Raw genomic sequence first — 15843 nt, forward strand, 5'->3', positions numbered from 1 at the left:
CATTGAGTCATCCTCAGTGGGATGCTTAAGTCCATTTGGAGTAATAATATAACCTATTTCTATAAACCCATAGCAAATTGTATTGTTCCTTCTAGTTCAGCCACTGTGACAATCAGCCACATTATTACCTTGATCTGTCCATATGATCCATATGTTGATTATCTAATCATTTGAACTGTCTGGTCCTTGAGACCAATGATGGCCATGGAGTGCCTATCACTTTGAATATGTACCATGTGGAAAAATATATTTGTCATTACAGTCTGCCCAACACAAGTTATAAAAATAGTAACAAGGACAAAATACAAAGATGAATTGCTGAGAGGAGAGGAAAGGCAACAAGAAGGAAAGGGATGAGAGAGGAGGAGGAGGAGGAGGAGGAGGAGGAGGAGGAGGAGGAGAATTTGGAGGAGGAAGAGAGAAAGAGAGAGAGAGATAAACTCTCCCAGCGACAAACTGGAAATATATTACCAACATCAGTCTCTCAATAGCCACCAATCTACTCTGGATTCTGAAAGATTCTGCTTTTATTCCCCGTTCCTAGTAGAAAACATGTCAAAGGACTGGCGAACCTCACTTTTCTTTCATTTTCACTAATCTCCTTATCCTAAAAACTCCCTCTAAAGCTTTCTCATATTCACAAAGTCATAAAGAGAAAGAAATTTTAATGAAAGTTTATTCTTTGAAATAAATTAGACTGGAAACTCCTGGGAACCAGGGAGCAATTTCATTTATCTCTGTATTTCTAGCACCCCGCCCAAGCCTGGTACATGATAGGCCTTAGGAAAATGTTTGTTGGAAGAATGAGTGCCTCAGTGAAGCTTGAGCTATAAAAATGCTGTGGATAATGTCAACAGTATCCTACATGAACACACAGAGGGGTGTCATTATAAAATGTTGAATCCAGCTTTTTTAGTACTGACCATATTTTATCCAATTGGTGAAGAAGATAACTTTTCATTCCTTTATTCTCCATGTTCTTCCTTCCTTGAGAGAGGAGGACCATTCTTCTCCCTGGTTTCCATGCTTGAACCTCCAAACAAATACAGGACTGCCATAATTAACAGCTCAAATCAATTAATTATTCCCAAAGATTTACATGAATGATTATCCAAAAGGGATATGTCCCAAGACCCCCAGTGGATGCCTGAAACCTTGGATAGTACTAAACTACAAATCCTAATATATAAAAACCCTGGGTCTGTCATGACCAGAGGCACGACCAACCGGAAGTCAGTCCTGCAGTCAGCAGCTGGGTTGCCAAGGTGACCAAGCACTGACTGCAGCAGCTGCAGGCGAGGTGACCCAGCACTGACTGCTAAGGGGACTTAGAATCAGGCCCAGAGAGAGGCTTGAAGAGAGAAGCAGGGTCTGATCCGTAGCCTCTGTGGCAGCTGTTGATCAGCACTTGCCTCTCTCTTTCTCTCCAGCAGCCGCCCCTCCATTTCTCTCCAAGCCTCCACCTGGGCTGCTGATCAGCCCCAACTTTCTGATCAGGCCCCATTGATAGGCCCAGAGATGCTAACTGGCATAGAAACCGACCAATCAGAACCAAATCTGGGTGATGTGTGAGGAGCCAATGGCTGCCTAGGAGGCAGAGCTTTTGACACTGACTGACATAGAAACTGACCAATCAGAACCAAATCTGGATCAACTGTGGGGAGCCAATGGTTGCCTAAGAGACGGAGGTTTTGACGCTGATTGGCATAGTAACCAACCAATCAGAACCAAATCCAGGTGAACTGTGAAGAGCCAATGGCTGCCTAAGAGGCAGAGCTTTTGATGCTGACTAGCATAGAAACCAAGCAATCAGAACCACATCTGGGTGAACTGTGAGGAGCCAATGGCTGCCTAGGAGGCAGAGGTTTTGATGCTGACTGGCATAGAAACCGACCAATCAGAACCAAATTGTCCAGCAGAGGAGGGCAGTTGGGGGTGAGATCAGGCCAGCAGGGGAGGGCAGTTGGGGACAAGATCAGGCCAGCAGGGGAGGGCATTTGGGGGCAACCAAGCTGGCAGGGGAGGGCAGTTGGGGGGGGGACCAGGCCTGCAGGGGAGGGCAGTTAGGGGTGATCAGGCAGGCAGAGGCAGTTGGAAGCGATCAGGCCAGCAGGGAAGGGCAGTTGGGGGCAATCAGGCCAGCAGGGGAGAGCAGTTGGGGACAAAATCAGGTTAGCAGGGGAGGGCATTTGGGGTTAACCAGGCCAGCAGGGGAGGGAAGTTGAGGGGGACCAGGCCTGCAGGGGAGGGCAGTTGGGGGCCATCAGGCCAGCAGGGGAGGGCAGTTTGGGGCAAGATCAGGCTGGCAGGGGAGGGCAGTTGGGGGTGATTGGGCTGGCAGGAGAGCAGTTAGATCAGGGGTGGGCAAACTTTTTGACTCGAGGGCCACAATGGGTTCTTAAACTGGACCGGAGGGCCGGAACAAAAGCATGGATGAGTGTTTGTGTGAACTAATATAAATTCAAAGTAAACATCTTTACATAAAAGGGTACAGTCTTTTTTTTTTTTAATAGTTTTATTTATTTCAAACGGGCTGAGTTAGATGTTAATCAGGCCAGCAGAGGAGCCATTGGGGGATGATCAGGCTGGCAGGCAGAAGTGGTTAGGGGCAATCAGGCAGGCAGGCAGGCAGGCGAGCAGTTAGGAGCCAGCAGTCCCAGATTGTGAGATGGATGTACAACTGCTGGTTTAGGCCTGATCCCACAGGGCCTAAACCAGCAGTAGGACATCCTCAGGGGTCCCAGATTGGAGAGGGTGCAGGCTGGATGAGGGTCACCCCACCCAGTGCACAAATTTCGTGCACCGGGCCTCTAATATATATATAATTAGAGGCCTGATGTACAGATTTGTGCACCAGTGGTGTCCCTCAGCATGGCCTGCTGGGATTGTGCTGAAACCAGCTCAGTGCATGGATTCCTCCTGGGCATGTCTGGCCCGTCTCTCCCCGTCCCAATCCGCCAGACCCCAGCAGCAAGCTAACTTACTGGCTGGAGCGTCTTCCCCCTGGTGGTCAGTGCGCATCATAGTGACTGGTTGAATGGTTCAATGAACGGTCGGACACTTATCATATTAGGCTTTTATTATATAGAATGTTTTCCCTATACATGCATACTTGTGATAAAGTTTAATTTATAAATTAAGCACAGTAAGAGATTAATAATAACAATATTAAAATAAAATATATAATAATACTAGTATACTGGAAGAAAAGTTATGTGAATGCGGTCTTTCTTCTCCTTCTTCTTCCTCCTCCCCCTCCTCCTCCTCCTCCTCCTCCTCCTCCTCCTCCTCCTCCTCCTCCTCCTCCTCCTCCTTCTTCTTCTTCTTCTTCTTCTTCTTCTTCTTCTTCTTCTTCTTCTTTTCTCTCCCCCCTCTCTCTCAACTGATCTGATAACCAAGAGGGCTATGAAGTGACTAATGGACTGGAGAAAGGAATGCTTTACGTCCCAGGCAGGACAGAAGATGTGTGATTTTATCATGTTACTGATAATGGTGCACAATTCTTCTGAATTGTTTACTTCTGGAATTTTCCATTTAACATTTTTAGAAACTTTGCAAAGTGAAACCACTTATGGGGGGACTGCTGTACATTTAAAATAATTTTTAAAATCTTCATCCAAGGGTATGCTTTTATTGATTTTTAGAGAGAGAAAAGGGGAAAGAGAAAGAGAGAGAGAAACATTGATCGGTTGCTTCCCATATGCATCCCCATTAGGGAACAAACACACAACCTAGGTATGTGCTTTGACTGGGAACCGAAACTTCAACCTTTTGGTGCATGGAATGACACACCCGCCGAGCCACTTGGCCAGTGCAGGACTACTGTACTTTTTGACAACTGAAGCAATGAGCTTGGATTCTCTTCACTTATCTCTTCTACTGTTCTTCATGGCCCAGGGTTTGCTGTCTTGCACAGTGGAAAGGCATTATTAAGTTAGCTAGCTGGGTACTTAATGGAGCGCTCATTTCTCTTTGACTTATTTGTCCTAAGTCTTACATAGGAGGGCCTGTAGAACCTCGTGCTTCTCAGAATATTTGTTAAAATTTCAAGGGAAGCCCTGGCCGGTTTGGCTCAGTGGATAGAGCGTTGGCCTGCGGACTCAAGGTTCCCAGGTTCGATTCAGTCAAGGGCATGTGCCTTGGTTGTGGGCGCATCCCCAGTGGGGAGTGTGCAGGAGGCAGCTGATTGATGTTTCTCTCTCATCGATGTTTCTAACTCTCTATCCCTCTCCCTTTGTCTCTGTAAAAAAATCAATAAACTATATTAAAAAAAATTTCAAGGGAAAAAAATAGAAACTTTTAGAAATGTACAACCTGATAGAAGAAAATAAATTTATTTTGAAAGTGTAGGACAAATTATGTTTATATTGTTCTCATATATTGATACCATTTTAGACTTAAAAAAGCTTTCTCAGTACTTCAAAGAGATCTTTACAATTACATTATATAAACAAAGATCTAAACTGCTGCAATTCAAGCTCTTTATTCCTTATTGACTTCATCTAGCTATCAATGGACATTTACCTTTGAATTAAGTCAGTAAAGAAACAAGTTCTTTTTACATTTTACTTGTGAGATTTGCTCTAAGTATATTATATTTACTGATTATTCTCTTTGCTGAGTTACACTGCTAATCTATAAAATATTTTTCTGATTGACATTAACCCAGAGATTCCCAGAAAGTTTAGAAGTCCTACTTAAAAAATCTCTCTCTCTCTCTCTCTCTCTCTCTCTCTCTCTCTCTCTCTCTATATATATATATATATATATAGATATAGATATAGATATAGATATAGATATATATATATAGATATAGATATATATAGATATATATTTAAAAATATATTTTTATTGATTTCAGAGAGGAAAGGAAAAGGAGGGAAAGATAGAAACATCAGTGATGAGAGAGAATCATTGATCTGCTGCCTCCCGCATGCCCCACACTGGGGGTTGAGGCTGCAACCTGGGCATGTGCCCTGACAGGGAATCGAACTGTGACCTCCTGGTTCATAGGTCGATGCTCAACCACTGAGCCATGCCGGCCAGGCTAGAAGGCCCTCTTAATTGGAGCAATTAATTCATCTTGTGCCTCATGTTTAACAGAATGGTATAGTGAAAATAATGGCTGGGATTTGAACCTTACTCAGGTCTATTATTTACTAGCTGTTTATCCTTGGGCAAGTTATTTAACCTCTTTGTACTCCATTCTCTTAATTTCTCTTCATTTATAAAATAAGGATAATGACTGTCTCTCAAGATCATTGAGAAGTATATGTGAAATGTGGAGTGTCCAGCATAGTGCCTAGTGTCCTCTCCCATACTCTATTCATATTCTTTAGTGTCAGCACTGCCTTAACAACCCCCAGGGGATTTCATGTCCAGGGAAATGAAAAGTGGCTTCTCTTCCCCCAAAGGTTGGGGACCTTCAGATGGAATCAACCCTGGAGATATTTACATAACATTTATTTTTTGCATTAACGCCAAAGAAACCTTTTGACTGGGATCCTAGTACAAATAACTCAACAAGAATGTATACAGTTAGGGAGAAGCAGACTTACACTACCAGTACTAAATGCTCACTAAATGAGTGTTTAGTTTCCTGCAATCTGTGGGGTCACAGACTCATGCCATTGAAAAATAACTAAAGTAAAATGAAAATAGTAATGCAATGTTGTTGTTAAAGTTCATTTATGTATTGATTTGTTATTTATTTCTCTAGACAATGTATTATGGAATTTCTAGGCTACAGCTCATTTTTTGTTGTTGTTATTGCTTAAAATAAAAGGAAAATAGAGGTTTCGTAGAGGCAGGGAGTTGGGAGCAACTGCTAATGGGTATCAGGTTTCTTTTAGAGGTGATGAAAATATTCTGGAATTATATAGTGGTGATAGTTGCACAACTTTGTGAATACACAAAAGACCACTAAATCATACATTTTAAATGGGTAATTTTTGGTATGTGAATTATCCATTTAAAAAATTAATACAAGGTGAATAATTTCAATTGTGTGACCGATATAAAATAGGACCAATATAAAAACAAGAGTGTTAATACTGAAATATATACAATAACATAAATGTAAGGAATTCTATCAACTTCTATATATCTGAACATGAACTGTTTTCTTTTGGGATACATTGCATATTATTTGCAATAAAAATTCTGCTTTTAGGTATAGATTTTTACAAATCTATATTGAAAACCATGAATGCAAATATCTGTAGAATAAACTTCTAAAAACTCAAGCAGTCTCAGAATTCCCAATTATAAGTTTCTTATTTTTCATTTCCTTGGAATAAAGACCCCAGAATCCTTCTAGAACACTATCCCCAAACTTCCTGTCATTTTGTTCTCTCTGCTTATTTTTCTAAATCATTTTATACCTCAAAACCAAAATATATTCAGTGCTGTACAACTTTATATTGCTTTTCTATCCTTTTAGGAGCCTGAGGGAGAGGTTGGGGCAAATGAGTCCCTGAAACAAAGTCAAGTAACCATTTGTTCTTATAATTCTGTCTGAACTGATGGCCTGTTTTGAAGAGATATTATTTCACCCCCTTCCCTCTTTCTTTGTTGTAGGCATAAACAGTGAGGCATTGTTCCCCCTATCCCACTCTCCAACTTTAAGAATTTGTCTAATTAACCAAACAAAAGCTTGAATGTCAAGTCCCTGAAGCAGGGTCTTGACTGTAGTTCATTAGTAATAATAATATACTATCTATAGAAAAGGCTAATATGCAAAGCGTCCCCTTGGGAGTTTGACCGGGAGACCGGGAGTTTGATTGCTCACTATGATGTGAACTGACCACCAGAGGGTGGCACGGAATGAAGGAAGGCCCCGGCCAGCAGCAGGCAGCTGGGGAAGGAAGGCCCTGATCGGCCCTGATTGCTGGCCAGGCTTAGGGACCTTACCCATACATGAATTTCATGCGCCAGGTATCTAGTATCTAAAATAATGTATCAGTAGAATTGGGTGGCTACCACAAGTAAGGGTTTATAGAGGCACAACTAGTGGAGGGAATGGTTTGGGAGATTCATCAATCTGGATTCTAGAATGATAATCTCTGCTATAAGAATTTTTCAGTAATCAGCTTTTCTGGTCTGATTGCATAGTCACCAAGCTAGATTTCCCCTTTTTATTGATAACAGGAAGGAGATGGAGAGGGTGCTTTAAACAATGAACAAAAGCTTTATGGTCATTGGAAAGTACAAATTAAGTAGAGAAAGAGGCAAATTAAATAGTAAAAAACAGAGTGCATTGTGGTTTCACGTGGGAGAACTCAGAGATACTCAACTCAAAGTGGTGGTTTACTTGGGTTTACATAGCATCTTAACAAAAGGACAATACATTTTTAGAGAAATGACAAGATAAAGGAAAACAGGCTTAGGCTTTAAAGTGGCAAACTGTAGGAAGGTAAGTATATGGGGGAAATTAATAGAAGATAGGATTCTTTAGTAAGGTTTGTTTTGTAGATTCTTCCTGGTGCACATCTCTGGACTGATAAGAGTCTAGAAGTTCTCCTGTCCATTAAAAGTTCTGTTCTTGCCCGGCTGGTGTGGCTCAGATGTTGAGTGTTGACCCAGGAACCAAAAGGTCAATGGTTCGATTCCCAGTCAGGCACATGCCTGGTTGTGGGCTCGATTCCCAGGAGGAGTGTGTGCTGGAGGCAGCTGATCAGTGATGTTTCTCTATCATTCATGTTTCTATCTCTCTCCCTAAAAATCAATAAAACCATTTTTTTTTAAAGAATTCTGTTCTTTCTGGTAAGGAAAAGTGAGACATGTTTACAAATTTGTGTTCTGCTTTTAGGCAAATGAGGGAGGGCAGAGAGTTTTTTCTTGTACCTCTTTCTCCTCAATTGTTTCTAGCTCAAAATAAACTTTATGCATATTTTGAGGTGGTATATTCTGATACTCTACATATCAATTTAGTCAGATAAGTGTGGAAAAATGTCAGATCAGTTAGCTAATATTTTGAAAGTGAACCAAAGATATAGATAATTTTCAATTTATAATTCCCCTTGTTGGGTTATATAGCATTGAGATGCTATTTGGTAAAACTAGGGTGCCTCCTGTGAGATCCTGGTCTAAATATGATGCTCAGGCCTGCAGATGCCTTTGGAGCAGAATGAAATTGGAACTCTTCCCTCTCCTTATATTCTTGGGACCAGATTCAGCTGGAAGCAACTGGTCTCAGGAATGTACTGAGTCAGGCATCCACTTATTTCACTGCATGGATTCAACCTTGTTAACTGATTTAATAGTCCTCTGGGTCATTCTGTATGTGAAGACTAGGCAGCCAGTCAATTTGATGTACTCGTATTGGCCATCTTAGCGAAGTTTTAGGCTGGTTTGTACAAAACAGTTAATCTGATTGTTAGCTTTGAATAGAGGACCTTATTTTTTTTCTCATTTGTTTTCAACCTGATGTTCCTGTTCTCATTATAGTGGAAACTAATGACAGGCACAAAAAGAATCTGCAAAGACATATTAATAATGGGCAGTCTTCTTAATTATCCTCTTTTCAGGGATCCCAGGTTTGGAAAAGTCTAGTGGCAATTAAAATAAGGGTTCCCTATGGGTAAGCAAATTGAAGAAACATTGGTATTAAGTGTGTGCACGTGTGTATGTTCAAGTTGGGAAAAGTGGAAATCCTATCGGTTTGGGTAGGGACTCAGAGAGGTGGCTGGGGTGGGGGAAAAATAAAATGTGAAAAATTTAAACTAGCCTAGCTGGTTTTTCTCAGTGGATAGCGCGCCGGCCGGCTGACTGAAGGGTCCCGGGTTTGATTCCTGTCAAGGGCACATACCTAGGTTGCAATCTTGATGCTGGTTCCCGTCGGGGTGCGTGCGGGAGGCAAACAGTCAACATGGATGTTTCTCTCTGTCTCTGTCTCTTCCCTCTCTTCCACTCTCTTTAAAAATCAGTGGGAAAAAATATCCTTGGATGAGAATTAACAGAGAGAGAGAGAGAGAGAGAGAGAGAGAGAGAGAGAGAGAGAGAGAGAGAGAGAGAGAGAGAAACTTAAACTAAAAGGAAGGCCCACATATATTTAAGCCTTCCATGATCTGCACCTGACCTTTATAACCAGGGCATGTATATTCAGACTTTTGCATTTAATAATTCCTTTTCTCCTTTAAAGCCTCATCTGTGTTTGTGAGTGGGAGTAAGAGAGACAAATAAGGTCTTTTTCTGAACTGTATATCCTTCTAGAGAGGTGAAATTCCTCTAAAGAATGTCTTTTTAAAAAAACCCGTTCTTTTAAACTACTAGTATACTCTTATGTAATCTCTCAATACACAATAGGTATTCACCAAAAAACCTTAATTTAGTGTGAGTTACCTTAATTTAGTGTGTTTAATTCTGCTAGCCAAGTTAGACTTGCCCCGAAGAGCTGCATAATTTATTCAAATGACCCGAGGCTTTTTAAAGTCAATCTTCCAGCAGAAAAATTATCCCCTGCCCCCAGGAAAGTGAAATTTTTTGTGTTGTACTGTTTCCCATGACTGACATTTATTTGACTCTCAAGTGTATTTACATTGTTGGATTAATTTAGAGTTCTTTGCTGAATCAATAACATGCTGTATTTCTTGCTTCAAGTGGTGTCAATATTATTGTTATTCTCCCCCTTTTTACTTTTTTCCTTTAATTCCCTGCAGTTACAACATTTTTCTTTGACTTGTGAAGTCTTTTACTCCTAAAATTATGAAGAAACAGAGTAAATGCCCTTTTTAATCTTCTGGGAAATGTGTGCCTCTTTAAACTTCATTTACGTCACAACTTACTGTAATGAAGGACAAAAGCCCTAGACAAGGTTCCCTGCTCCTCGAGGGTGTTCAAGGCTAGGTCTCCCAGAGGCGAGCCTGCAGTTTTTTTCTCACAAGTTTATAGCTCACCTCCTGACTGTTTCTTTGCAAGGGGCATGTGAGGGGGCTAGAAATAGAGCAGGGTGGGAATCTGACCCATGCTGACCACTCAGGAGGCTCTGGCCTGGAAAATTCCCTTGTATGTGTCAAAAACAAACATTTGAAAAGGAGGGAGAGACCAGGCTTAAACAAAGAGTGAAACCAGTTCCCATTTCAACAATTTTGCCTGTAATCATATGTGTCTGTTCATTTGTCTCCCAAGTCCATTTCCCACCAATTGGACAGAGCCTCCACTTGAATCTGTCCAGAGCATATGAAAAAAAAATTGAGTTTTAATAAAATGGTGTGTATGCATATTAGGGGCATTTTTTCAATATTCAAACTCAGTCTACCAAAAAAACCCAAAACATACCGCATGGAAATGGTGTGCCGCTAACCTTTGAATCTACTGTATTTTTCAGGCAGTGGTGACCACTTCTTACTGGTGCCATCTGCCTGTGTACAGCAGGATTGACTTCAATGTTAATGCAGAAACAGAAATGTCAAAAGCATTTGTTTTGTCTCACATCATTTGTAATTTTATTTTCTGTCACCTGCCCTCTCTTCTTCATTGCTCCCCTTCTGCTGAATTGCTTAAGTCCCCAGATACTTCCTCAGAGCCGGCAAGTGAACACAGGCTCACTATTACTGCTACCAGACAGATGTGATCCATACAAATAACTGGAATCCTTATACCCAGTTAAGTGTCGTGGCTTCTCTGGTTTTCTCTGCTCACTGTAATAAACTATCTAGTCACTCATTTTGTCTCTCTATGGTCTTCATTTTGTGAATAAATTTAAGAAAAATATCTCCCTGCCCTAACCAGTTTGGCTCAGTGGATAGAGCGTTGGCCTGTGGACTCAAGGGTCCCAGGTTCGATTCTGGTCAAGGGCACATACCCGGGGTTGCAGGCTCGATCCCCAGTAGGGGGAATGCAGGAGGCAGCCCATCAATGATTCTCTCTCATCATTGATGTTTCTATTTCTCCCTCGCTCTTCCTCTCTGAAATCAATAAAAATATATTTTAAAAAGGAAAATATCTCCCACATAACAATCCTTCAAGTTCTCTCCCCCTATTTAGTGTTTTTAACAGTTAGTGAATGGCCAACAGTCACTTTCTGTAAATGTTGCAGGTTTTCTTTTTCCCAGGATAGTAGGTGAGTTTAAAGGACCAGCTAGTACTCCCTCCTGTAGTATGGAGGTTAAGAACATGGCCTCTGGCATTAGATGGTCTCGGTTTAAATTCAAATGTCCTCATTTAATAGGTATGTGACCACATAAAAGTTAAACTCTGTGAGTCTTAGTTTCCTGATTTGTAAAATGGAGTTAATATTAATAGCTTATAATGGCACCTACCGCGTGGTAGGCACGGGTTTAAGCACTTTAAATACATTAGCTTGTTTAATTTTCCTAACTCTATGATGGAGGTAATTAACATCATCCCCATTTCTCAGATGAGAAAGCTGAGACACAAAAGACGGAAAGTAACTTGGCCAAAGTCATAGAAGTAGTAAGTGGTATAGCTGAGCTTGTGAAACCAGGCAGTTGGATCCAAGGTCATTTACATACCAGTATGCTACACTGCCTCTCTATTAAATTACCTGGCATAAAGCATCTAGCACAGTGTTTGGCACATAGTTTGTCAACTAGTATTATCATTACCATCACCTTTTCTTTCTTTCTTCCTTTTGTTACTCTTGCTTCTATTGGGCTGATCTTGTAAGGTTGATCACTGTAGCGCCCACAAGAGGAGATAACAATTCCATCTAGGCTGCAGTTGCTGCCTTTCTCCTTCTTCACCTTGTGCACTTTGTATTTAAACCGCAAATATGACAGAGACCTATGAAAGGGAGCACCAAATGTTAATAGCTCTTTTCCAAAACATGAAAATTATATCCCTCCTATCACCCCCGCTCAAGCAACAAGCCAACAGAAATTGTTTAAAGCAAGGGAGAAATTTTAGAAATTCTAGACTTCAAGTCACATTGCTACTGTTCTTTAATAAACAAGGGTAAAGATTTTTAAAAGTAATGAAGGTTACAAAGAACATTGGGGGACAATGACACTGCTACTAGAATAAATTCCCTAGTCTCCACTCCTTAATGCATTTTAGAATGCCAGTATCAGGGAAGAAGAGAAAATTCTACAAATAATTATATTCTTCTTTTCAAGTAAGTCACTGACTTCAAAATTCTCTAACACATTTGTGGAAACTTCATTTTTTTTGTTTGAGATTTATTTGAATGAGCTGTTATGATTGGAGACAGTGAGAATTTCAGATTAATGTTTTGCAGCCAAAAAAAAAAAAAAAAAAAAAAAAGCTCTGGAAAGCTGGCAAGTGTTCATAAGTCAGCCCTAGAATTATGTAGGTTGAAGGCTCCCAGTGGACAGACCGAACATATAAGAAGGAAACCAGAGATCTGGTGCTATTACTTCCCTGAGTCTAAGGGAACGAGTAAGCACAGAATTAAAAGCATTCTTCAGCCTGAAGTTTTAAGGTAGGTCTGCACAATTTCTATATACTGCACTTGAAAAATAGAACATACATTAAACAAAAATATTTTTTATGGATGAACTGTACTTTTTCCTCTGTATTTTAACACTGTATTTGCAAAACTCTTAAATTATTTAACTGCTGTTTCTCTTACAGGAGTGCACTGAAGAACTAGACAAGCTGGTTTATGATAAATAAGTTTAAAACTCCAACAACCAGTAAGTCTTCAAGTGGGTTTTTAAATATTCTTTTATGTTAATTTATTAGGTCAAGATTATGAGAGAATTAGTTTTAGATGAAAATGAGAACTTTGCTGTTTATTATGAGATTCTTTGGTGATGACATTTTTCATAGAGTACTTTATTTTTATGTATTTTAAAACTATGTAAAATAATAGTCTTTCCTTTACTTTGTTTACCTTCAGCTAATTTTCTTTTGTTTTAGAATAATGTTGCTTTTAAAACAAGCACAATAGAATCACAAAAACCGAAACATTGGTAATAACATTTGAGAGCCATGTAGCAATATTACTACTTAGTTGTGTTAAACTTGAAAAGATACCAAAAGAAAAATGATATAATTATATATGATTAATCTTTGATGTTCGACTCTTACTTCATTGAGCAATCAAAACGATGTCTACTTGACCCCAAACTTTTTGGCTATTTAAAAATTAGATTAAATTTAAATAGATCTAAAGTCAGTCTCTATTAAAATGTGAATAGGGGACTTTTAGAAATATGCATGTGTTCTATAAGTTTCTTTTATTTATATTATTATTGTGAAAAAAATGGAAAAGTAGAACTAAATGAATTATTTTTTAATTAGTATAAACCAACCATAATCCCCCATCCCAATGTGTTCCTTTTGCATATTCTCTTTCAATCTTTTGTGCACTTACTTATTTTTTCCAGAGCTTATGTTACTTATATTTTCCATAGCTGTAATGATTTGTATATAATTAGTTACTTGAATAAGGCATTTTTCTATGCAATAGCAGACAACAGTGTGTTTTCTAGAAAGTATATGTAGACTGAAATATGTGCTCACGTGCTTTTGAAATATTAACTTTTCTTATTCTTGATTCCTTCTTGTTTGTTTTATGCATTTCCTATCCTGGCTAATCTTTTGGAATATTAATTTTCATTAAACCTTTTGAAAATATGATAGAAACGATGAGAAAAATGTAGTTTTGTTTGGAATTTTCAGTCCCTGATGCTACAATGTCTTAACTTGTTGGTACTGGTGAAAAAAAAATTCTTTTTTCCCCAAGAAGTAAAGTCCAATCTTATTTTACGTCATGGTTCTGTTTCCTAATGTTTTTTATGATCACCCACCTTTTTTTGCTTTTAACAAACATTCAAAATGCTAATGACTCAATGTCCTAAATTCTGTAGATGTTCTGAGAGGTTTTTTTATTTTCACAGAAGGTGGTAAAAATTAAGAGCTGCTGACATTTCAACATGAAAGGCAACTTCACCCCTGCCACCATCAACAAAAACGTCACCAGCAGTCTGGACTTCGGACTTGGGAACATCTCTGGCAATGACTCTACCTTTAACTGCTCACATAAGCCATCAGATAAGCATTTAGATGCGATTCCTGTTCTCTACTACATTATTTTTGTGATTGGATTTCTTGTCAATACTATTGTGGTCACACTGTTCTGTTGTCAAAAGGGCCCTAAAAAGGTTTCCAGCATTTACATCTTTAACCTGGCTGTGGCTGACTTACTGCTTTTGGCCACTCTTCCTCTCTGGGCGTCCTATTATTCTTACAGATATGACTGGCTCTTTGGGCCTGTGATGTGCAAAGTTTTTGGTTCTTTTCTGACCCTGAACATGTTTGCTAGCATTTTTTTTATCACCTGCATGAGTGTTGATAGGTACCAATCTGTCATCTACCCCTTTCTGTCTCAAAGAAGAAACCCCTGGCAAGCATCTTATATAGTTCCCCTTGTTTGGTGTATGGCCTGTCTGTCCTCATTGCCAACATTTTATTTTCGCGATGTCAGAACCGTTGAGTATTTAGGAGTGAATGCTTGTGTTATGGCTTTCCCTCCTGAGAAGTATGCCCAATGGTCTGCTGGGATTGCCTTAATGAAAAATATCCTTGGTTTTATTATCCCTTTAATATTCATAGCAACATGCTATTTTGGAATCAGAAAACACTTACTGAAGACCAATAGCTATGGGAAGAACAGAATAACACGTGACCAAGTCCTGAAGATGGCAGCTGCTGTTGTCCTGGCGTTCATTATTTGCTGGCTTCCCTTCCATGTTCTGACCTTCCTGGATGCTCTGGCCTGGATGGGCGTCATTACTAGCTGCGAAGTTATAGCAGTCATTGACCTGGCACTTCCTTTTGCCATCCTCCTGGGATTCACCAACAGCTGCGTTAATCCCTTTTTGTATTGTTTTGTCGGAAACCGGTTCCAACAGAAGCTCCGCCGTGTGTTTAGGGTTCCAATTACTTGGCTCCAAGGCAAGAGAGAGAGTGTGTCATGCCGAAAGAGCAGTTCCCTTAGAGAAATGGAGACCTTTGTGTCTTAAACATGAGAAAGGAATACAGGTCATGGCTATTTGGTTTGAGGTCCCCTTGAATTCTCTTTAAATGGCTTTCGTAAAATTAGTTTTCCCCCTTAATGTCATCTTTCACTGTTCTAGAATAGGAAACTATCCGTTTTATCCTCCAGTGACAGTAAGAAATTGCCCCCTCACCCCTTTTATCTGGTCTATTAATATAAGACTGTCATTGGGCAGATATCCATAACCTAGAAGTAACTTGGAATTTATCTCAAATTATAATTAAAACAGATTGTGAATGAGAATTTGGGGGTTCAGATTTCTCCTTGACCAATGCTGAAGTTTTTTTTTTTTAAATATGTTTTTATTGATTTCAGAAAGGAAGGAAGAGGGAGAGAGTGATAGAAACATCAATGATGAGAGAGAATCATTAATTGGCTGCCTCCTGCATGCCCCCTACTAGGGATCAAGCCCGCAACCCAGGCATGTTCGATTCCTTGACTAAGATCGAACCTGGGACCCTTCAGTCTGTAGGCTGGTGCTCTACCCACTGAGCCAAACAGGCTAGGGCTGCTGAAGTTTTATTAAATCAGTTTTTATATCTGTTTTCACCAGGCTTTCCTTTTCAACCAAGGTTAGTCTTTTAACTCATTGCATCATTTACAAGAAGACTTCATGCTATGAGAGAGACACTATACTTCTTAATGAAGTATACTGCAACAGACTGGTACTGAATTATTCGGGCTCCAGGCATATACTTTCTACTTTAAAAAATAGTAAAAATAATAATCCTTTTACATTTCACTTGAGCATAGATTTTTATTTCATATAGCTACATATTTAGTAGGGCTAGGAATATAGATTAGATCATATGTACTCCTACATTTTAGCTTATTTTTACAGTTATGGAAAGTAAGAT

At 39.6% G+C, this 15843-nt stretch overlaps 1 protein-coding gene across 1 annotated transcript; it reads left to right on the plus strand.

Annotated features, from left to right (window-relative positions):
* Positions 1-13844: 13844 nt before the first annotated feature.
* AGTR2 (angiotensin II receptor type 2) lies at positions 13845-14951 on the plus strand (the record flags this gene model as incomplete). Its single annotated transcript, XM_081081862.1, has 1 exon — positions 13845-14951. The coding sequence occupies exon 1, from the start codon at positions 13863-13865 to the stop codon at positions 14949-14951; it is 1089 nt and encodes a 362-aa protein (XP_080937988.1). The 5' UTR covers positions 13845-13862.
* Between the last annotated feature and the right edge of the window lie 892 nt (positions 14952-15843).

This window comes from Myotis nattereri, assembly GCF_964212035.1.
Source record: "Myotis nattereri genome assembly, chromosome: X".
NCBI lineage: Eukaryota > Metazoa > Chordata > Mammalia > Chiroptera > Vespertilionidae > Myotis > Myotis nattereri.